The 22,319-nt window shown below is 44.4% G+C and overlaps 1 protein-coding gene across 1 annotated transcript in view; it reads right to left on the bottom strand.

Moving 5' to 3' along the window:
* Positions 1-16,834: 16,834 nt before the first annotated feature.
* LOC142477066 (uncharacterized) overlaps positions 16,835-22,319 on the bottom strand; it is a 29,167-nt gene continuing 23,682 nt past the window's right edge. Inside the window, exon 2 of the mRNA XM_075582119.1 lies at positions 16,835-21,343. Within this exon, the coding sequence (XP_075438234.1) occupies positions 19,936-21,096 (1,161 nt within the window). The 5' untranslated portion in view covers positions 21,097-21,343 and the 3' untranslated portion in view covers positions 16,835-19,935. The remainder of the gene's footprint in view (positions 21,344-22,319) is intronic.

Genomic DNA, 22,319 nt, shown 5'->3' with positions numbered 1-22,319 from the left:
GTAGCACTATAAGAGCAGCCTTAGGCTAAGGCCCCGCTGCACGCCCCCGCATGGCCGCCTTGCTTGTCTGCAACGCATGCAAGTCACTGCACTGCGATCTGCAGCTAATTTTTTGGGGCATGGGGGCACGGCCAAAACGGGTCGGGTGGGTGCGGCAATGACAGGGGGGCGAGGATGTCTCATGGCTGTATTACCTTCTCCCTGTGCCTGGGGTTGGACTCTGCTTCAATGCAGTCAGGAGAGGTGAAGGCGGATTGCGTCCATCTGGTTGGAGATGCATTGGCAGAGCTTTGTGCATTAGGGATACCACTGGGGTTGAAGGGAACACATGAGGTGTGCTAGCAGAGCTGTGACAAATTAGGACTGGGACAGCAGAGGGTTCTGAGAAGATAACCCTCTGCAAGGGAGGGGGCTTGGCCCGGTATTAAAGGGGTTACACCCCAGTTGGCCACCCTCTACCCTCACCTGGGAGGTGAGGGGTTAACTGGAATGATGTTCAGTACTTTGTTTATACCCCTGCTTCAGCACCAAATGTGTGTCCCCAAGTAAATGTGTATTTTCCCCATTTCAGTGTTTGCACCAACACATACACTGGGATCAGGTCGGGAGGGAAAGGGTTGATTGCATTTTTGTGTTTATGGCCCTTTGTTGCCTTTCCCACCTTTTCAGTCCCCATTTGCAGACTGTGCCATAGGTCGCCATTGAGACTCCATGAAACCTTATGGAGATTTCGGTGGTTTGGGCCCGATATCACAGAAGACCTGCAGGTGGCACCCGAGAGGAGGAGCGGAGATTCCCCATTGAAAGTGAATGGAGTAATGCATTTCAATGGGGATCCCTCGAGTCCGACCTCCAGGAACGAGCTGGCAGCCAGCCAGACCGCAAAACCGCAAGAACGGATACCATTTCAATAAAGAAGCTTTGATCACTCAATTGGCGTGGGAACTTGGTCACAGCCAAGTTCATTCATATTAAAATTGTAACTCCTGTTCTAGGGCAGCTAGCGGGTTAATTATTTTTGCCCCTAGCTTAAGGGGGACCCGTCACTCGACCCCAACCGGGTTCGCCAGTCGATCCCAGTAAAGGGTCGCGCCATTGACTCCAATGGCGGAGGTAAAAGCCGCGAGGTAGAAATGGCTAAATCAAAGTGTAAAAAACCTGAAGTCCATAACTCCAGTTCTGTATGACCCAGAGGGCTGGAATTTGGCCACCATGTAGTCATAGTTCCGGCATGACTGCATGACAGATACCGACCCTCTCTGAGCAACAGGACGGAGTCAGGTTAATGGTTTAGTTTGGGTTTCTGCCATTGACTTCAATGGCAGAGAAATGCCACTTCTGTGAAATGTGCATTTAAAATGTATTTCTGTAACTCCGGTTCGGTGGGTCCTAGCGAGCTGAAAGTTGGCCACCCTAAAGAGTCCACTCCGGCATTAGGGTTTGGCAATTTCTAGCCCGCTCGGCCTAACCGAATGGATTATTTTAATATGTATGTAATTGTAGAAATGTACTGTATTTGGTGTCTGGCATAAAAGCCCGGGAAAGATACTGGCTCTGCAGTATGTTAATGTTCAGGGGGCGACTATATGTCTACAACAGGCCCCCTGATCAAAGGCTCCCCCACCCTGATTGTATATAATAGGGCAGAACAGAGCATGACTTGAGTGGTTTTGCAAGTGTTATAAATCACACTTTTAGACAAAAGTTTTCCTGGTCAGATCCCCTTCTGGCAGACTTGGAGGCGCCACTTCTTTAGTGCGGGGTTAAGGAAATGAGACCCAAAGTAGAGAATTATGCGCATGTGCCAGTTACCTGGGGGCAGGTACCAAAATGCTTCCCACGTTAGCAGGCAAAGGGTCATTGGGTGCAGGTAATTGATAACCAATACCTGACACCCAATGTTAAGGGATAGGGCTTAAATCCCATATAAACGAGTGTAAGCCCTACAGTATGCCCAGTGTCTTCGTTACAACATCTGAATGATTCCTGATTACCTGATGAATTGCTAATCCTGTCTTGATTACTTCATTGACTCCTTCCTACGTAAGTGTTCATATTCGGTGTGTTATTTGTATACTCTGTGTGTTCACCTTTTTGAAGAAATAAACTTTGTTTATTATATCTTACGATCTCCAAGAGTAGTGTGTGTGGGTGCACAGCAGGAAGGAACAGGTCACAAGGCAAATTAAAACCTTCAGGCATTATTCAGGTAATCTACGCAAAGATCTAGCACTACACTATCAACGCATATACCCCCTTATTTGTCTACATCCATATGGATTAATGGTGGAACCAAGCATTTGAGCTCCCACATATCTAAACATTTAATATATATTAGTCGCATTCAATACAACCCAGTGATTTTGGTGTATATTATAACCCTGCACAAGCTCCCGTGACAATAACATGCCCATATTTATATTTCATTTAGTACTAACTGAGAGACCCGGCGTTGACCGGAAGTAAAATGTTGCGCTCCCTCCTCTCTCTCCACTCCCCCTGTCTGTTTCTCCGCTCCCCCTCTCTTTCTCGGCTCCCCCCCCATGTGCAGCTCCGGTCCCCCCCCCCATGCGCAGCTCCTGTCCCCCCTACAGTGTCCCAAACACACATACACACACAGTGTCACACAGACACACAGTCACACACAGTGTCAGTGACACAGACACACAGTGTCAGTTACACAGACAGAGTGTCAGTGACACAGACACACACACAGTGTCAGTGACACACACACGCAGTGTCAGTGACACACACACACACAAACACACAGTGGCACCCACACCCACACAGTGACACACACACAGTGTCAGTGACACACACACAGTGACACACACACACACAATTGCACACACAGTGGCACACACACACACAGTCTCAATGTCACACACACAGTCAGTGACACACAGTGTCAGTGACACAGACACACAGTGTCAGTGACACAGACACACACACAGTCAGTGACAAACACAGTGTCAGTGACACACACACACAGTGTCACACACACACTGGACAGAAGGGGGGGGGGAGTGGAATGGCTGCCGATCCGAACAGGCGGTCCCCCCCGCGCGGGCAACCAAGGGAGCGACGTGGGCACGGGGACTGGAGGGAAGGGCATGTCCCGCGCGGCCGCCACTGCCTTGCTCCCCCCGGCATGTCCCGCTGAGCGTGGCAGGAGGTGATGGCGGCGCAGCGGAGGGGGGGTCGTGTTGATGGGGGAAGGCTCGCCGAGGGGAAGGTAGCGGGGAGGTGAGTAGTCAGCCATGCCGGGCTTCCTCCCCCCTCCCGCGGCCAAGCAGGGTTAAGGGCGCCGCGACGGAAGGTTGCGGGGAGGTGAGTTGCAGGTGAGGGGGGGTGAGCCGGCGGGGTGGAGGTGAGCTTTGGGTGATTGGGGGTGGATCCAGCGGCCCAGACTGCGGGGTGAGGATGAGAAAAGGAGAGTGGCCGAGTGGTTGTGCGTGTGTCCCCGTCCCCTCCCCAGCTGTGTCGGCAGCAAGAAAGCCAATGTGAGAGGCATGCGGGGGCGGGCCACGGACCAATCTGATTGGCCAGAGGCTGAGTGACAGACCGACGGACCAATCAGATTGCCCATAAGAACAGCAAACATACAACGTTTTCAATTATATAGATATAGATAGATAGATAAGAAATTAGAAATGTAGGAAACTTTCGTGTACAGTAAGTTTGCGAATATTGGACTCTCACAATTTCATCAACTTTTGCAAATATTCACCTGGGGATGTGTCACGATGGACAGAACTTATCAACAATTTTATATTTTGGGGAAGTAGATTGAGCATACAAGTTAAGCAAAATAAACTGACATTTATTTCCTTAATAGACAAACAAACGACAACCTTAAAATACACTTAATAATTACACTTACTGGTATAGGGAACAGGATAAATTGTCCATATATTGATACAAATGTGGAATTAATACCTGGCGCATACAAAACAGTGAATACAATACAGTATAATAACAATAAAATTATAAAGTAGAGGATATATGACAGTGAAGTGAAGTCCTTTTTCAATGTCTATAAGAGAAATGGACTCTGTCCTTGACTTGGGTAGAATAAAGTCACTCTCATGCAGCAAGTTATATTCCTATTGTGTGAGACAAAAAACAGAGACACCACATTGCGCAGTATTGACTTGACAGCAGATGAAGTTCTCCCTTCTGCCTCTAAGTGAAAAGCCCACTTACTAGATATAGAGTGTGGGTCTCATGCAGTTGAGAGAATCTGTATCCTTGTTTCTTCTGATCCAGACGTTCACAGGTTAACCCGAACCCCACGTGATGATCCTGTCTCTCCTGGTTCCTTGAAGAAACTCCGTCTCTGGAAAGTGCTTTCTCCTTCTGTGTTGATCTCCTGTATGTGCCTCAGAAAAGGCTCCTGTGTGCTTCCTGCACCACTTTATTTCTTCATCGTCTCCTTCCCGGAAGTGGAGACAATGACTACATCCAGGTCAAAGCTCTGTGTCCTACTGCGCATGCTCACACAGTGAACGAAAAGCACAGAAATAATGTCCCTTTAAATTGCAGTCCTATTGCAAAGGGGCGCCAGATGCCAGACCCATAAGTCCGTGTAAAATGAAATGTTCGTTCTGGTTCTTTGGGGTTCGTTCTGGAATCCCCACGGCTATTGAAATCCTGATGTTTTTAACCCCTTGCGTTCTGGAATCGCTGCCACTGTACTTAGATCTTATCCACTTGAAGAAATCAGGTAACAACCACACAGGAATGAGGGTTACAGGCCTCTTTAAGGACAGGGGCACTTGGAATTATCTTCCTCCTATCAGAGCCTGCCCTGTAACGTGGGAAAATCCTAAAACCGCCCGGGAAGCTCTGAGCATGCTCAGTAAGCAGCTTGGTAGCACTGCTGAGTAAAAAGGGGCCTCTCGTTTCTGGGGACGCAACGTCTGGAGTTTGGTCCCAAGGTGTAAAAAATCCAGGATGAGTAACAGGATCTGCTACTCAAACATCCCAGTTAAGTCACACTTTAAGACTCTGGGGGCTTTCATCTGCAACACTTCATGAGACACATAGGCACTGCCACAACGGGGGTCTCTGCAGATGGAGAAGAAATTACCCCCCAGCTCATGTATGTAAAACATTTGTTCATTACATGCATTACAAAGGCAGGCAGAAAAAATAGCATCCTGCCTGTACATTTAAAACTGCAACAGAAAGGCACTTTATAAAAAATATATGTTTCACTTACTGTATGACAAAGTTATATTTGTAATGTTTGTGTGCTTGGGATGTACTCTACTGCAAGCACATGCAATCCTGCAAAATGGGGACAACAAGGGACAGAGGGAAAAATAAGACATGCACAGTGCATGAAAAATTAACCCCTTCATCACCAATACGAATTAGGGGTAACCAGCCGAGCACACTGCCTTTATTAATGCGCTGATTACCCCCATTTTCGCCACAGGATGCCTTTCTCAAAAATTACATTTCCGTTTTGCATTAATGTAGCAATGAGAGAGGGAGAGAGTTAACCAGTGTAAGTAGTAGATTCGTACAAGCCGGCAAGCAGCTCCCCTCCTCCCCAGCACACAGCACGGGCAGCCTGCGAAACGGGAACCTGAGGGGGGGAGGGAATGCTGTACAGAGGACAGTGCAGAATTCAAATTGCAGGCGTGGGTAAATATAGACACAAACATACACACTCAGACCTCCCTCCCGTAGCTCCAGACAGCTCCCCTCCTCATTGGCTCACTGCCACACCACGTGACGCGTCACCGCTGCAAAACACCAGAGTCTTGTAGCTCTGGCCGGCTGACGCGTCACAGCACGTAGTGAGCCACGTCGTAAGGAGGCAGCAGGGACCAGCAGACTGGAGGTAAGGGGCTGGTGGCCCGCGCGCACTCCCGACCACAGCGAGTCCTCAGCCTTAGAGGTGTCCCAGTATAATTGTGATTCTGTATTATGTTGTTTATTATCCGTTTTGAAATTGAACCACTGATTGCTTAAGTAATCTCTAAATTCATTTTTTTTTTTTTTTTATAACTTTCTTTTATTGTTTTTTTGCAGAGATAGTACAATCCAAAATCATATTGGTATCATTTAGTCTGCTTTATGACATACAACAGCAAGACAAACATGGTAGGGGGAAGACGTGAGAGGGGAAGGTGAGGGGGTGGGGGGCAGGTATCGGCTCATGGAGGGGTGTAGCATCCTCCTAGTATTCCAATAAACCTGGCTCTTTCTGCGTGTTCTGATCTAACTCCTCGATCAACCCACTGAGTCCAACTATCAGGGGAAGGTGTAGGTCTCTCGCATTTGTCCTGTATGTCAAACTATTTGTCAACTCTCTCGTTTGTCTGTTCCGTCACCGAAGGACAGCCCACTTGTTACTATCAAAGCCAAACGGTGGCATTGCTCATCCCTGGGATATCGGTCTGTGCCAGCCACAATGACCAGACTTTTTGAAAATTTGAGCCAGTGTCGTTGACTAGACTTGTCAACTTTTCCATCTGGCAGGCGAACCAAATTCTATTCCGAATTTTGTCTATCGATGGAATTGCATTCTGATTCCACAACGCTGCGGTCTCGCACCTCATCGCCGTAGCAAAGTGTGCTATTAGTTTGTTTCCTGATCGAGATACCTCTTCCGTGGGCCTACCTAATAAGAAAACCCACGGATCCAGTTGGATTTTGAGGCCCAAAAAGACCTTTTGAAGCCAATCTCTAATTTGTGTCCAGACGGGTATGATTCGTGGACAAGACCACAGCATGTGTACCAGGTCCCCCTGTTCCCCACACTGTCTAGGGCAGAGAGGGGAAGCTCCCGCGACAAATTTTGCTAATCTAACTCAATAATACTTTATATGAGTTCTCCTTCAGTGTCGTACATATCGAGCTGCTGGCCGCAGCTTTGAAAATTGCTGTCCACTCTTCGTCGTCTAACGGTCCTGTCAGGTCTGTCTCCCATTGAGTCATAAAACTGGGTCTATGTGAGTCATCCTTGTCTGTCCCAACCACCTCCCTGTACAGAGCAGAGATGAGTCCCCGTGTATCGGTTCCCTGATCACAGAGCTTTTCAAAATTAGTTAGTGGTGGTCTGTTTGGGTGTTTGGTATAAAATGCCTGAACCTGGAGGTATCTAATAAAATCTGTGTTGGGTAAGCCCTTTTCTGACTGTAAAATCTCGAATGTTTTGATTGTGTCTCTGCCCTCCAGGTCCTTAAGCCTTCTTAAGCCCCCCTTTTGCCAGCATGTGAAGTTCCTATCAGTTAACCCCGGAGCAAAGTCCGGATTGCCATATAAAGGGGCCATTAATGAATCTTTAGAGGTCAATGAGTGTCTATTTTTTGTCGATTCCCAGACCAAGAGAGAGTTCAACACAGAGGGCAGCGGGTTCTTTAGATCTTTTAGTCTAGCCCTGGGATACCAAATAAGATCCTTTAGCTCTAATGGGGCACATACCTCCTTCTCCAAAGCTACCCATCGCCTCAGCTCCGGATCCCCATGCCACTGTGTAATTTGGCATAGTTGGGCCGCTTTGTAGTAAGCCATCAAGTTCGGCACTGCCAGACCTCCAGTTTCTTTAGGCCTTTGCATAATTGACATTTTTACCCGTGGTTTTTTATTTTTCCAAATGAATTTCGTAACTGCTTTCTGCAGTTCTATAATGTCTGATCTTACTACAGGTATCGGAAGAGTTTGGAACAGGTATAGTATCCTAGGGAGGAGGTTCATTTTCACACAGAAGATCCTACCAATCCAGGATATCCCATAGGCAGACCACTCTTGGAGTTCCTTCGTGAGGGCTCTTAGGAGTCTCGGGTAGTTCTCTTGATAGATATTGCGGCTATGTTTAGTAAGAAATATTCCCAGGTATTTTATAGCTCTGGTCTGCCATTTAAATTGAAAGTTTATCTCAATTAGTTTCTCTGTCTCCTTTGGTATGTTGAGATTCAACGCCTCAGATTTTGATTGATTAATCTTAAAGCCTGATATTCTGCTGAATTTATCCAATAGCGCGAATAGATTGGGCAACGAAGTAAGCGGCTTTGTCAACGATAATATAATGTCATCTGCGTATAGAGCAATCTTATGCTCTTGGGAACGGATTTGTACTCCGGCAATGTCCGGGTGGTGGCGTATATGTGCCGCCAACGGTTCCACGCATAGGGCGAACAACAGGGGCGATAGTGGGCAGCCCTGTCTGGTACCGCTTTTAATTTGAAACACTTCAGATGGGAAGCCCTGGTGTATCACCCTGGCGGTCGGGGTCGTATATAATGCTTTTATTGCCCTTATGAGTTTGTCTCCAAACCCAAATGCCTCAAGCGTGGACTCCATATATGGCCAGTCGATCCTGTCAAAAGCCTTCTCTGCGTCTAAACTTAAAATAACTCCTCGGATCCCGTTGGCGTTAATGTAGTTAATAATATCTATTATCTTTCTTGTGTTGTCGGCCGCCTGTCTGTCTCTAATAAAGCCAACTTGGTCCGGGTGGATCAGCCTCGGCAGGATCGAACTCAATCTATTGGCCAATAGTTTGGAATATATTTTAACGTCCGAATTGATTAAAGATATTGGCCGGTAACTTTGGCAATTTGTGGGATCTTTCTCTTTTTTATAAATTATGGAGATTGACGCCTGAAGCATCTGGGCCGAGAAGGGTTCCCCCGCCAGAACTCCATTAAATAGCTTGAGCATGTGTGGTGCTAGCACCCCTATAAATTTCTTGTAGTATAGATTAGAAAACCCGTCTGGGCCTGGGGCCTTGGAGGGCTTAAGGTGTTTGATTACCGTTACCAATTCCTCTAACGTAAAGTCAGATTGGGCTGCTTCGTTCTCCAGCCTATTCAACTCTGGAAGGGCTGCTTCCTCTAGGAAGGACTGTAAAAGTTTGGCTGTTTTTGGGTTATGTGTCACTTTCTCCCCATTATATAGCTGTTCATAATACAGCCTAAACTCTTCCACTATGCGTTTGGGGTTGGAGGTCATCTCCCCCGATTTGGTTTTTAAAGTTTGTATGTTATAACTCGGCTGCCTATTACGGATCCTGTTAGCTAGCATAGTGTCCGGCTTGTTGGCTTTCTCGAAAAATTTCCTCTTTGTCCAACTTATATCTCTCTCGGCCTGGGATGTGAGGAGAAGATTAAGCTCAATTCTTATATCTTTCAACTCCTTAAGAATATCCGCTCCACCTGATCGGCTATGTAGTGCGGAGAGTTCATGTAACCTCTGATATAGCTGTGTCAATTTCGCTTCTCTTTGTCTTTTACGTCTTGCTGCGAGACTAATCACTGTCCCTCTAAGTGTGGCCTTGTGAGCCTCCCACAACGTGCTGTGGGATTCCACAGTGCCTGAGTTTGTGACAAAAAATTGTCTGATTTCGTCTTTGATTGTCTGCGCTATTTCAGGTATTTTAATAAGGGACTCGTTTAGTTTCCAGTTTGCTCCCGGGCTAACCTGCCTAATTTGGGTGCATCTTAGCTCGATAGACGCATGATCCGACCATGTAATGTCATGTATAAGAGTGTCGGAAATTTGTGGGACCATTCTACTCGATACAAAGAAGTGGTCAAGTCTGCTATAGCTGTCATGTGGATGCGAGTAGAATGTATATGAGCGTTCGCCTGGGTGTTGTTCTCGCCATATGTCCACCAGACAACCCCTTCGTAGCCCTTCTAGTAGCTCTTTGGTTCCTGCCTGTCTCCCCTTCTCCTGTCTCGGCGATCTATCTATGCGCGGGTCTAAGACCTTGTTAAAATCTCCCGCTAGTATCACATTACCAATTGCGCAATTTTGTAATTTAAGAAAGAACTCTGTAAAGAACTGGGGATTATTTTCGCAGGGGGCATATATACACGCCAATGTAACTTTAGTTTGCTGTAGGATGCCTACTATAATAAGGTATCTACCGTCTGGGTCTCTTTTTATCTTCTCCAACACGAATGGGATTCTATTATGTATCAAGATAGCCACTCCCTTTGTCTTTTCTTTGGCTGAAGCCAAATAGAATTTCCTATACTGTTTGTCTATATAGCTCGGGTTCTTATTACGGCAATAATGCGTCTCCTGAAGGAATAGAACGTCAGAATTTCTGCGTTTGAATTCAGCAAACGCTTTTCTGCGTTTTTGGGGGGAATTAAATCCCTTGACATTCTGGGATATGAATGATAAAGTCATCTTTGTGTGTGTGATGATTCTGCGTATGTGTGTAGGTTTCTCCTCTTACCCGGCTTGTGATGGCCCGGCGGATGATGGTAGAGGATCTGTAGGTCTTGTGTTGCCATGTTTTCAGTTCTGAGGATACCTGAGGGGGGGGGAGGAAAACACAGAAGGGAGTGACAGGGGACACATAGCCTTGTTATACCAACAAGGGAAACCCATTTGGTCTTTGGAGACCTGTGGTTTGCTGCCCGGGAACACCGCTCCGCTTCCGGACGTTCCCATTTACCCATATAGGGTTGTGGGAAATCATCCAGCTCGCGGCAGCCCAGGTCTTTGATTAGAGTGTGGCTTAAGGCCACATTCCAACCCCAGAGGCACATGCCAACAGGCACTAGAGAGGGCAGACTCCCGCCCCTCCGCCGGCAGCAATATGAAAACATTTTTTAACATACAGCATATAAACAACATGATAAATTTCAACTATAACTCATCTTTTTGTCTAGTAGAAAACTCCGGGTGATCCCACCCTTTTACTTTCTAGCTTCTATTATTTTTATTTAACAGGTTTTAACTGGCTACCCTCTCTCTACAGGTTGAGCTCATCCCCTCTCCCCAGTAGGGGAGTGCGCGGACCCCTCTGAAGAGCTCCGGTGCTCTGCGCCAGCCTTCCGGTTACTGCTTCTGTCCTTAAACTGCTTGCATCCTGTGCGTCTCGCGTCAGAGTCGCTGCTGGTGACGTCAGTTTCCGAGCGCCGACCTCTCGCGGGAAGATAGTTAGCGACGTCAGCTGGGGGCATGCGCAGATCTGGCAGTGTCTTGTGGCTGGTGTAGGCGGTCCCGATGGGCGGGGTTACCCTTAGCTCCTCACATGCACGCCCGAGCGTTCTCCGCCATTCTGATCCTTCTCTTCTTCTCCGTTTTCTCCCGCCCAGCTACTCTTGGAGCCTCGTGGAGCCTTATGAAGCCATCTTGGTAAGTTTACAGGCTAGGCAGATTTTGCCATGTTTTTGCTTCCTTTGTCTTTTTTTGGGCTGCCAGCGAGGCCAATTCAATCTGAGTCCGAGCTTTCGGTGGGGGATGTATTATAGTCCCTCTTACTTGGGGCTGTAGCTCGGGAGGGTATATAGTTCCAAACTTTTAACGTGAACAACTAGTGAACGAGACTGAGAACTGTGGTGTTTAATCTTCACCCCGGTCTTGAAGGGCCAGCTTTCGTGTGTTGTTGTCCGGATGGCTGTCTCACCTTTTCCCATTCCGTCCGTCGGGTCACTCGTCCAGCTGGGGTGTCAGACTGCGGTAGGGCATTAGGATATCCCAACTTGGCCAGGAACTCAGACCCCTCTGCGATGTGCTTAAGGACGTGTGACCTGCCATTTTGCAGTACAATCAGGGCAAAGGGGAAAGCCCAACGGTAGCGTACATTGTTCTCTCTTAGGAGTCTAGTGACTGGCTGTAAGGCTTGACGTCTTGCCAAAGTGATTGGAGAGATGTCTTGAAATATTGACATCTCTATGCCCTCGAATTTGATCGTGGGGGTGGCCCTGGTGTTTTTACAGATGTCGGCTTTGGTTTTAAAGTGATGTAGTCGCATGATCACATCTCTGGGGGGGTTATTGGGAAGTGGCTTGGCCCTCAACGCCCGGTGACATCTGTCCATTACCAGTTCGGATTCTGTTTTTTCTGGCATTATGGATGTCATCCAGCGGTTTATTAATAGCTCAGGGTCCAGGATCTCTTCCGGTATCCCCCGTATCCTCAGATTATTTCGCCTGTCTCTGTTCTCGCTGTCTTCGTGGCGTTCTTCAAGTTCTGCTACTTTTCTCTCCAGTATAGTAACTCTGGAGTCTGTAGCGGTCTGACAGCGGATGGATTCGTCCATCTTCTCCTCCAGATCGTTCGTGCGGGCCCCGATGCTATGTATGTCTTTTCTTAAAGCGTCCACTTCCCCGCGGAAGAATGTTTTTAAGTCAGATAGGAGTTTGGCTATTTCTTTCTTCAGGGCGCCCGTCTGTTTCTCCGTTATCGCGTCCATCTCCGGACCGGAATCAGATTCGGATGCCGCCATGCTTTCTTCCTCCTGTATCTTTTGCGCTCCCGCAAAGTATGAACGCACGTCTTCCTTCTGTTTAGATTTTCGCCTTGTAGCCGCCATGAGACTTTATGTCTGGTTCTTATGCCTACTAAGTCCTGTTATTTTTTTGCGCTTTTGATGAGTTTTGTTATGCTTTTTTATGTGTTTACTGCCGGCAGGATTCGGAGCGATCAGGTTAAGCTGCCATCCCTGCTCCTGCCGCGCATGCGCCTCTCTAAATTCATTTTAACCAGCAAGGTGTGTGGGCATGCACCAATTGTGAGATATATTTTGGGGATTATTCAGCTTTAGACTGATCCAAATTGGTGTGTGGTCAGAGATAATTATGTTTTCTATCTATATAGTGTATTCTCTGCAATTCTCTTGTTGATATCAAAATAGGGTCTATTCTGTAAAAGTTGTGGGCGTGAGAGAAAAAGGTGTATTCCCGTTCCAATGGGTTTAGTATTGTCCATGGGTCACTTAGGGATAAACTTTCTCTGAAGATTTTTAAAGTATCTAATTATGTATATGAGTAATGTGGTACCATATTATTTCCTGATCTGTCGAGCTGCCAGTCTTCCGCCATGTTGAAGTCATCCCCTATGATAAGTCACTTAGGGACGAGCTTTCTCTGAAGGTTTTTTTTTGTAACTTTATTTTTTTTTATCAATAAGATTTTTGGGGGAGGGGATACAGAAAGGAAGTCGGGGAGGAGCAGGTATAGGGATATTTCAAGGCAATAATACATATAATAGTGAAGATACAGAAAGACAAAAAAATCAAAACAAAGTGGGTTAGATACATTTCCGGAGCAATTTCATGTAAACAAACTTAATTGAAAGGTTGTTACTTTGCATCGTCACGATCACACTTGTTCTGAACAAAAGTCAGCGACAGTTTGATGTTTTTCTTGGGTACATGGTTTGAGGAACTATTTTTACTTAAACTATGGTTTTCCTTGTGGTTTTACCTACGTACAATGTAAGCACTTGATGATTAGAGCCACAGGGATCGTTTCTCACCACCCAAGGGCCCAAGACCGCTTCAAACTTAGCCACTTAATCATTAAGAATGGCTGTCAGTTTTTCCATCAGAAGGGTCCACCATAGTCTTTTTTTTCTACCTCTAGTATAGACGGGCATTTTAGTCGCCAAGAGGCTGCAATACAGCATCTAGTTGCTGTTAGGATGTGTTTAATTAGCTTCTGGGCTGTTTTTGGTAAATCTTCCTGGGGTTTAAGGAGGGCCTGTCATGGGGTTCGAATGATTCTAAGGCCCAACAGGTCATATATGAGGTCATAGATCTTCTCCCAAAGAGATTCCACCTCTGGGCAACTCCACGATATGTGGTAAATTGTACCCTCACACCTGCAGCCTCTAAAGCATAGTGGGGTTGGTGTTTTATATATTTTGTGTAACCGTGAGGGGCAGGGGTACCACCTGTATAAAACCTTGTATCCATTTTCCTTGGTAATCACATTGATTGAGGCTTCTGTCAGCTCATTCCAAATCATTTCCCTTTCCTCCGTCTCTAGGACCTCGCCTATGTCTGCCTCCCATTGTTTTATAAACTGGGTTTTTGACTCTACACCACTTTGGATTATGTGCTGATAAAGAAGTGATATCAAGCCTGTATGCAATGGATTTGCCCTACAAATAGACTCAAAAAGTACACCATTGAATGAAGAAACTCCCAGGCTTTTTGAGCTAAACAAGTGTCTCAACTGATAATATCTGAATAGCTCCCCCTTCAGGTGCACCATAACTCTCTCTAATTGTATTGAATGTTTTAATCCTGGTGTCCAGCAGGAAATCCCTCACTCTGATAATACCCACAGTTTCCCACTAGTGGAAACTTTTTCCAGAGTATCAAGGTTTGAAATCCAGATTTCCAAATAGTGGGGTCATGTTTGATCGTTTTAAGGTAAATTTGTGTTTACATTTATTTCTATCCCATATGTTCAAAGAGTGGGAGATCAATGGGTTTGATGCCAAACCTTTTGGTCTGGAGGGGGCTGGAAGCCATAATAGACCCTAGTGATAATGGGCCAGTATCTGCTGCCTCAATATCTACCCATACCCGTTCCCCTTTCCAGATGCCACAGTGTCAGCTGACTCACTTGTGCTGCCTTGTAAAATGAATACAGGCAGGGTACCGATAGGCCTCCAGAGCCAGATGTACATATCATAATCTTATATTAAACCCTCGGTTTGTTACCATTCCAAATAAATGTCGTCATGTGTTGTTGGAGGTTTCTGATAACCTTTCTTTTTTTTATTGTAATAGTTAGAGTGCAAAAGAGAGATAATACTTTTGGTAACAAATTAATTTTAACCGAATTAATTCTTCCTATCCAAGATATTGGGAATTTAGAGCATAGAGCCAGACTGTTCTTGAGCTTTTTAATGAGGCTGGGGTAGTTAGTCTCCCATAATGTATGTATTGTTTTTGTCAAAGCTGATTCCCAGGTATTTCAATGAGGATAATTGGCCATTTTAGATCAACGTTGATGTCAATCAGCTTGACAGTTTCCTTTAACAATCTTATCCCCAGGGCCTCTCTGACTTAAAGCTATTAATTTTGAAGCCAGAGAGTTTCCCGAATTGTGTAATAATATGGAAGAGGTTTAGGAGTGACCTCATTGTTTTGTGAGGGACAATATTATCATCTTATCTGCAAATAGGGCTATTTTATGGGATTGGGAGTTGAGTTCCATTTATGTTGGAATATTCTCTGTTCATAATGACATGGGGTTCTATATATAAACCGAATAGGAGAGGTGAAAGTGGGCAGTCCTGTCTCATGCCACTTTTTTGGGGGGGGAATTGGATCTGATGAAAACCTTGCATTTTGGACCCTAGCCACTGGGGAGCTGTAAAGGCTTTTGATAGAGTTGAGAAATTCTCCCTAGACGCCAAAATGTGACAGGACGGCACCCAAAAAGTTCCAGTCCACCCTATCAAACACCTTTTCTGCATCCAGTGCGAGAACCATGGTAGGGATCTACTTTTGGTTAGCTTTATGGATCAAATTTAGAATTTGCCTCTTATTATCAGACACCAGACGTTGAGGTATAAAACCTACGTGGTCTGGGTGGATTAATTTAGGGAGATGCTGGTTCAGTCTACTAGCTAGAATTTTAGTAAAAATGTTAAGGTCTGTCTTAAATAAAGAAATTGGTCTATAATTGTTGCATAGTTGGGAGTCTTTATCTTCCTTGTGGATAAGTATCAAGTTGGCCTGAAGCATCTCTGAGGGGATTGGGCGGCCTTTAAGAAATTAATTACATAATCGTGTTAGTTGCTTAGTGATGAAGTTGCTATTTTTTTTTATAGTAATGGTTGATGAACCAATCAGGCCCAGGGGCTTTTGCCGGCTTTCATTTTTTAATTACCTCACAAACCTCCAGTGTGATTTCTTTGTTGAGAGACCTACAGGCAGCTTCATTTAGTTTGGGGATTTTGCACTTAGCATACAATGTATTTCTCTATTATGATCTAGGCCTGAATTGGTCTTATTGCCGTCGTATAAATCTTTATTATATGATACGGCAGATTCGGGGTTCCCTCAGCAGTTCTCACATGAAAAAAATTAACATTGAAATGCGAGTGCAATTATTTTATCTGCTATTTGTGCAATATACTACTCAAACGATATTACACTATTGCGGCATCTCTCTTCTTTTTACCTTTGAATATCACTGAATGAGGACAAGTGACAAATAATAGAAGGGGTATTATAATACAACAATTCCTACCGAAGGACACACAAAAGGGCTTTCATCAGAGAGAAGAATCTCTGATATGCTACACTATATGAGAAGCACATTGTGAGTGAGATTAACAGAATTATTTGATAGGAAAATTTTTCCTTACCGACTAAACTATTATTGGTTTTTCTTTTTTCCTCCTACACATCACCTGTTCACCGAGCGCTCCCCCCTTACTTGGAAGACAAGAATATAAATCTTTATAATATGCCTGGAATTCTGCTACTATTTGAGAGGAATTGTATGTGAGGTGTCCTGATCTTTTCTCAATAGCATAAATATTCTGGGACCTAAATTGTTTTTTTCAATTTAGAGGCTAACATTGTGTCTGCTTTGTTCCCCTTATCGTAGAACTTCTGATTGGTCCATCTAAGAGCTCTCTCTGAGGCTTCGGAAAGGCATAAATGCAATTCTCATTGCCAAGAGGTCTGTCCTGCGCTTCAGTGTATGTATGTGGGTCACTTTGATGTTTCAAACACTGGGGCAGTGTGCGAGGGAGCTCAGCGTGGCCACGGAGTTGACCGGAGCAGGGGGAAATATGATCTTACCTCACCTGCATGTTCGGTCTGGGACCCGCTCACCTCGGCTGCTCCTGCGTGCTGCCGTCTGGAGTATCAGGATACAAGAAGGATTTCGGCGCAACTGCGCATGTCTGATTCAGTAAAGCTCCCGGATCTTCTTCAAACAACTTTATTGGAACAATAACACACAAGGGCTACACCGCAATCTCCCCCTCTACGCGTTTCACCCTTACAGATAGGGCGAGACGAAGCCCTATCTGTAAGGGTGAAACGCGTAGAGGGGGAGATTGCGGTGTAGCCCTTGTGTGTTATTGTTCCAATAAAGTTGTTTGAAGAACATCCGGGAGCTTTACTGAATCAGACATGCGCAGTTGCGCCGAAATCCTTCTTGTATCCTGTATAAATGCAATTCTCCTCTTGTTAACACTATTTGTTTCCATATCTTATTAGATTGCTGGTGCTTATGTTTATTTTTTTAACTCAAAGTTTTTTGGAGAGTTGATCAATCTTTTCATTTTTCAGTCTCTTCCTTCTTGCTGCTGTTTTAATTAGGATTCCTCTTATTATGGCTTTATAAGCTACCCATAATAGTGACAGGGATATTTCTTGATTTATATTAGTTTTAAAATAAATAAGCCAAATTCCCCCCCCCCCCCTATAATTTCTGGGATAGACAGGAGGGCATTATTAAGTAGCCAGGTAGGCGGTGATCTAGCTTTACATAACCCCTTGAGGGTCACCTCCATGGCCACATGGTCTGACCATATTATGTTGTGTATAACAGCATTTGACACTTGTGAGGCCAATGATGATCTTATAATTAAAAAGTCTATCCTGTGTAATCCGTGTTGTGGGATGTAATCATGTCCACCAGAGACTCGACCTCCAACCTCTCAGACAACACTCTAGAATCGCACAGAATCTTTCCAGAGGTTATATTGCCTCCAGTGGCATTGGATCTGTCCATTCTTGGGTTTAGAGTTATGTTAAAATCCCCTCCCGTTGTATAATGGAATTTAATACTTCGAAAAAGGATGCGAAAAATTGAGTTCTGGATTCGTTCGGGTCATAAACACATGCCAGTGTGACCTTAGTGTCTCGCATGTTGCCTATTATGATAATAAAATCTCTCTCTGGGACAAATGGGAAATTCTTATGTATTAGGATTGACTAGCCCTCTTTTCTTTACTGATGTGGATGCTAATTCTCTGAAGATTATTAAAGTGTCTAATTATGTGTCTGAGTAATTTGGTACCATCTTATTTCCTGATCGGTCTAGCTTTTAGTCTTCCACCATGTTGAAGTCACCCCCTAAGAGAATTGTCGCCGTACCCCGTCCGACCATCTTTTGATATACATCTGTAAAGAATAGATGACTAGGCAAATTTGGAGCATAAACGAGATTTTTCTAAACACTTCAAATGTTCCTCCAAACAAAAAAGGTTGGGTATCACTGCCTTAAAAAGGAGTATACGCCTTTTCGGGTGAGTCAAATAGCAAGCTTGTTACCCTTCATCACCCTCAGTTTGGCCGGGTATAGGACTGCAAATTGTTTACCTTTTTGGTGGAGTTCTTTGCAGAGTGGGGAGAATTCTCTTCTCTTCATTGCTACTTGGGCTGAGAAGTCATGGAAGATCAGGAGCTTCTTCCCTTCATAGTATAGGTTCGAGATTTGCCTGTATGCTGCGAGGACAGTTGCTCTGGCGCATAGTTGAAGAATCTCATGATGACCGGCCGTGGTCTTGCTCTATCCTGACTTCCCTCTGGGCGTATTCTGTGTGCCTTTTCGATTTTAAGGTTCTCCAGCAGTTCCGGCATTTTCAATGTCTGTGGCAACCATTTTGTTAGTATGTGATTCAGAGCTCTACCTTTTACAGATTCTGGTATGCCGATGATTTGTAAATTGTTCCTGTGGCCTCTGTTTTCCAGGGTTTCTAATTTTCTTGTATTGTTATTATAGTTTTAGCTTGCATCTCAAATTTGAGTTGCAGTTTTTGGAGTTTAGTTTCACATACTTAAGTTTTGTTTTCCTCAAGTCATTGCCCGTGTGAGCTAATTTGTGTTTTAGTTTCTTGCATTATGTTGTTGAGGTCTAAGATCTTCTCGTCAAATAGTGGGGACATTAGTTTCATGATCTCTTCAGTGTGTCCGCTGTGTGTGTCATTTCTTGGTATCAGGTACTGTATTGCTGTGGCCTTCATTCTCAGATAGTTGCGGGGATTGCGTGGCTGGGGTAGCTTTCCTCTGTTTCCCTTTGTTTTGCTTTAGTTTTCCTTATAGTGTCTGTTTTGTCCATAAATGTATAAAATTATTGCATTGGTTTGTGTTGGGGTACCTTTTGTTGTCCTTTATTTATTCATCTATTTTGTTATATTTGTTTAGTTTAATTTGGGATAGAATTTGAGATGTGTTGACTTTTGTTTTGAGTGCAATTGCTGTCCGTGTGGATTCTGACAGCACCGCACTTCCAGATTTCTGGTAGTTTTATATAAGCTAGTGTGAGTTTATTTTATTAGATATATGCTACAGGAGTCATAGGGGACAGACTTGAAGCTGCTGTGTCTCTGTTGCAGGCCTATGGTGCTGAGGATTACTGACCTCTGGGTTGGTATGCCTATTCCTTTAACAGGCCCCCTCCTGTCACTGCTCCTCTTGCAGCTCTCAGCACAGCTCTCCCCCCTCCCTCTCTGTGTGTGGCGCTGATAGCTGGATCCCTCTCCACAGGCCCCCTGCTGTTTATATTGCAGGGCCTCTCTACAGCATTATCTTAGGGACCCGCGCCTTCCCTGCTTGGCTCAGTCCTTCCCGGCTCAGCTTTCCCTCGCACTGATGGGCCTTGATTGTTTTGGTGAGTTTCTGGTACTGCACGGGATGTGCCAGTGTGGACTATCCTTGCAGTTTCTCCATCAGGGTTTTCCTGCCCAAGTCACCTCACACCGCCAAGCTTCCCGGGATTGACACTTTTGGCGTGGGCATGTATGCAGGTTTAATGGATTTGGGTGGGGTCTCCTGTGCAGCCGCTTTGTATTGATTTCATTTTTATTTGTGCTGTGTGTGTTTCAGTCTTTGTGTTTTTTCACTCACCTCGCGGTCATCTTGCTGACTTGGCGTGTGTCTGAGATGGCCTCTGGTGTAATCTTTAGGCAGAGAGCTGGGTGAGGTCGTATTTCTTGTTCTTCTTGTTTGCCTGCTCATCCCCTGCTATTACAGTTCTTTTGCAATTAATTTGGGACCAATTTTTTTTTTTTTTGACAAGGCTTTTTGGGAGCTCAACTAGAAAACGGCCATTGCCATGGCCTACACACCGGAAGTATTTTTTAATGGTATTTTTTTTTCACATTAATATTTAGTGGGAGACTTCACTGAGTGAATTATCTTGTGTTTCAAAGATTTCATTTTGACTTAAGATTTTCTAACATTTAGGACTGTTATAGGGTCTCACCTCTGTGGATTCTTTGATGTGTAACAAGAGCCGATTTCTGACGGAAGCTTTCCCCACATTCAGAGCAGTTATAGGGCTTCAGCCCTGTGTGGATTGTTTGGTGTGTAACAAGATGCGATTTCTGACTGAAACTTTTCCCACATTCAGAGCAGTTATAGGGCTTCAGCCCTGTGTGGATTATTTGATGTGTAACAAGAGCTGATTTATGACTGAAGCTTTTCTCACATTCATAGCATTTATAGGGCTTCACCCTTGTGTGGCTTATTTGGTGTGTAAGCAGACGCAATATGTGACTGAAACTTTTCTCACATTCAGAGCAGTTATACTGCTTCACCTCTGTGTGGATTCTTTGGTGTCTAACAAGAGCTGATTTTTGATTGAAGTTTTTCCCACATTCAGAGCAGTTATAGGGTCTCACTCCAGTGTGGATTCTTTGGTGTTTAATAAGAGTTGATTTCTGACTGAAACCTTTTTCACATTCAGAGCAGTTATAGGGATTCACCCCTGTGTGGATTATTTGGTGTGTAATAAGAGTTGATTTATGACTGAAACCTTTTTCACATTCAAAGCAGTTATAGGGCTTCACCCCTGTGTGGATTATTTGGTGTGCAACAAGACGTGATTTCTGACTGAAGCTTTTCTCACACTCAGAGCAGTTAAAGGGCTTCACCCCTGTGTGGCTTATTTGATGCGTAACAAGAGCGGATTTAAAACTGAAGCTTTTCTCACATTCAGAGCAGTTATAGGGCTTCACCCCTGTGTGGCTTATTTGGTGTGTAACAAGACACAATTTCTGACTGAAGCTTTTCTCACACTCGGAGCAGTTATAGGGCTTCAGCACTGTGTGGATTCTTTGGTGTTTAATAAGATTTGATTTCTGATTGAAGTTTTTCCCACATTTAGAGCAGTTATAGGGTCTCATCCCTGTGTGGATTCTTTGGTGTGTAACAAGATTTGATTTATGACTGAAGCTTTTCCCACATTCAGAGCAGTTATAGGGCTTCACCCCTGTGTGGATTCTTTGGTGTGTAACAAGATGTGATTTCTTACTGAAGCTTTTCCCACAGTCAGAGCAGTTATAGGATTTATTCCCTGTATGGATTATTTGCGGTATAACATAACCTACAGTGGGAAATATGGTATTCATGTCTCTGCTCTTTAAATCCTCTCTTTGTCTTGTCTGGTATTGTGATGTCTGTAAATTAACTAAAATGCTGTTGATGTATAGGAAAGCTCTGCCGAGTATCTTGTAATCTTGTTCCAATTCTCATACAGAATTATGTTTTAAGGACTTCAACATTGCATTGTTCCATTAGCACCTCTGTAATTTATGATGTTTGGGACATTTCCTACATTGCTTGTTGTCACAGATCAGTCATGTGCTGAAGATACATCTATGGCGAGAAAATATATTAATGCAACAAAATACATTTGAATGATAGAGACATTGAGTTCAACCTTTAAAAAATTCTAATTGTGCAAGGTACTGAATCATATAAAAGTTACATTGTTATAGTTACATTCACCCAGAGAAAGGCAAAGAAACACCCCAATGAATCATTTTACAATTATTTCTCAGAAATGAAATACATATTCTCCCCTCACTCCAGTAATGGAAATCCCATTTCTCCCTGTATCAATGTTCTTCATATATTGTTCTGTTCTGCAGCTATGACTTATTACAAAGTGAGCACATACAATAGTAGATTGGAACGTTTTTTTTTTTCATCAAATAAGTTTTGTTGTGCTTTGTGATATATTAACCGTTTAGTGGCTCACGGGGTCAGCTAGCCATTGGCATCCCATGACTATCTGACCACTAACATCTACAAAGGGGTAAATACACCGCTAACACTAGACTAACTGGGCTGATTAACTAAAACAGGAACAGACGTTCCTGTCGTAATGTCACATCATTTTCCCTGATTTGTGCTACACTGCAACTGAAACTAGTTAACAAAACGTGCCCTAAATAAGGGTGCAAATCATATTCAAAAGAAAATGTAAGAAAAAATATACTTCCCAAGCTTATTGCTGCAGCAAAGGTTATTCCCACCTTTCTCCAAAGGGAAGAAATCCCTTTATGATTACTGCTATTACATGTGTGTGGTTACACCTTTGCCACAGTTATAAGCATGGGAAATATTATTACTATCTATATAAAACTCAAAATATGTTTGTCTGTGGGTTTGTGCACACTCATTGGCTGTCAACCTCTCCCATTGGCTGACTGCAGGGCGGGCCTTGGCTCTCGCGGTCTCCGAGTGCAAGGCAGGGTGACGTCATATACACACAGAGGGGAGATACATATATTATATACATACAGAGAGAGGGGAGATACATATATTATATACACACAGAGAGGGGAGA

The sequence above is a fragment of the Ascaphus truei genome, unplaced genomic scaffold (assembly GCF_040206685.1).
Source record: "Ascaphus truei isolate aAscTru1 unplaced genomic scaffold, aAscTru1.hap1 HAP1_SCAFFOLD_1911, whole genome shotgun sequence".
Taxonomy (NCBI): domain Eukaryota; kingdom Metazoa; phylum Chordata; class Amphibia; order Anura; family Ascaphidae; genus Ascaphus; species Ascaphus truei.
This window is presented reverse-complemented; position numbering and strand designations above follow the sequence as displayed.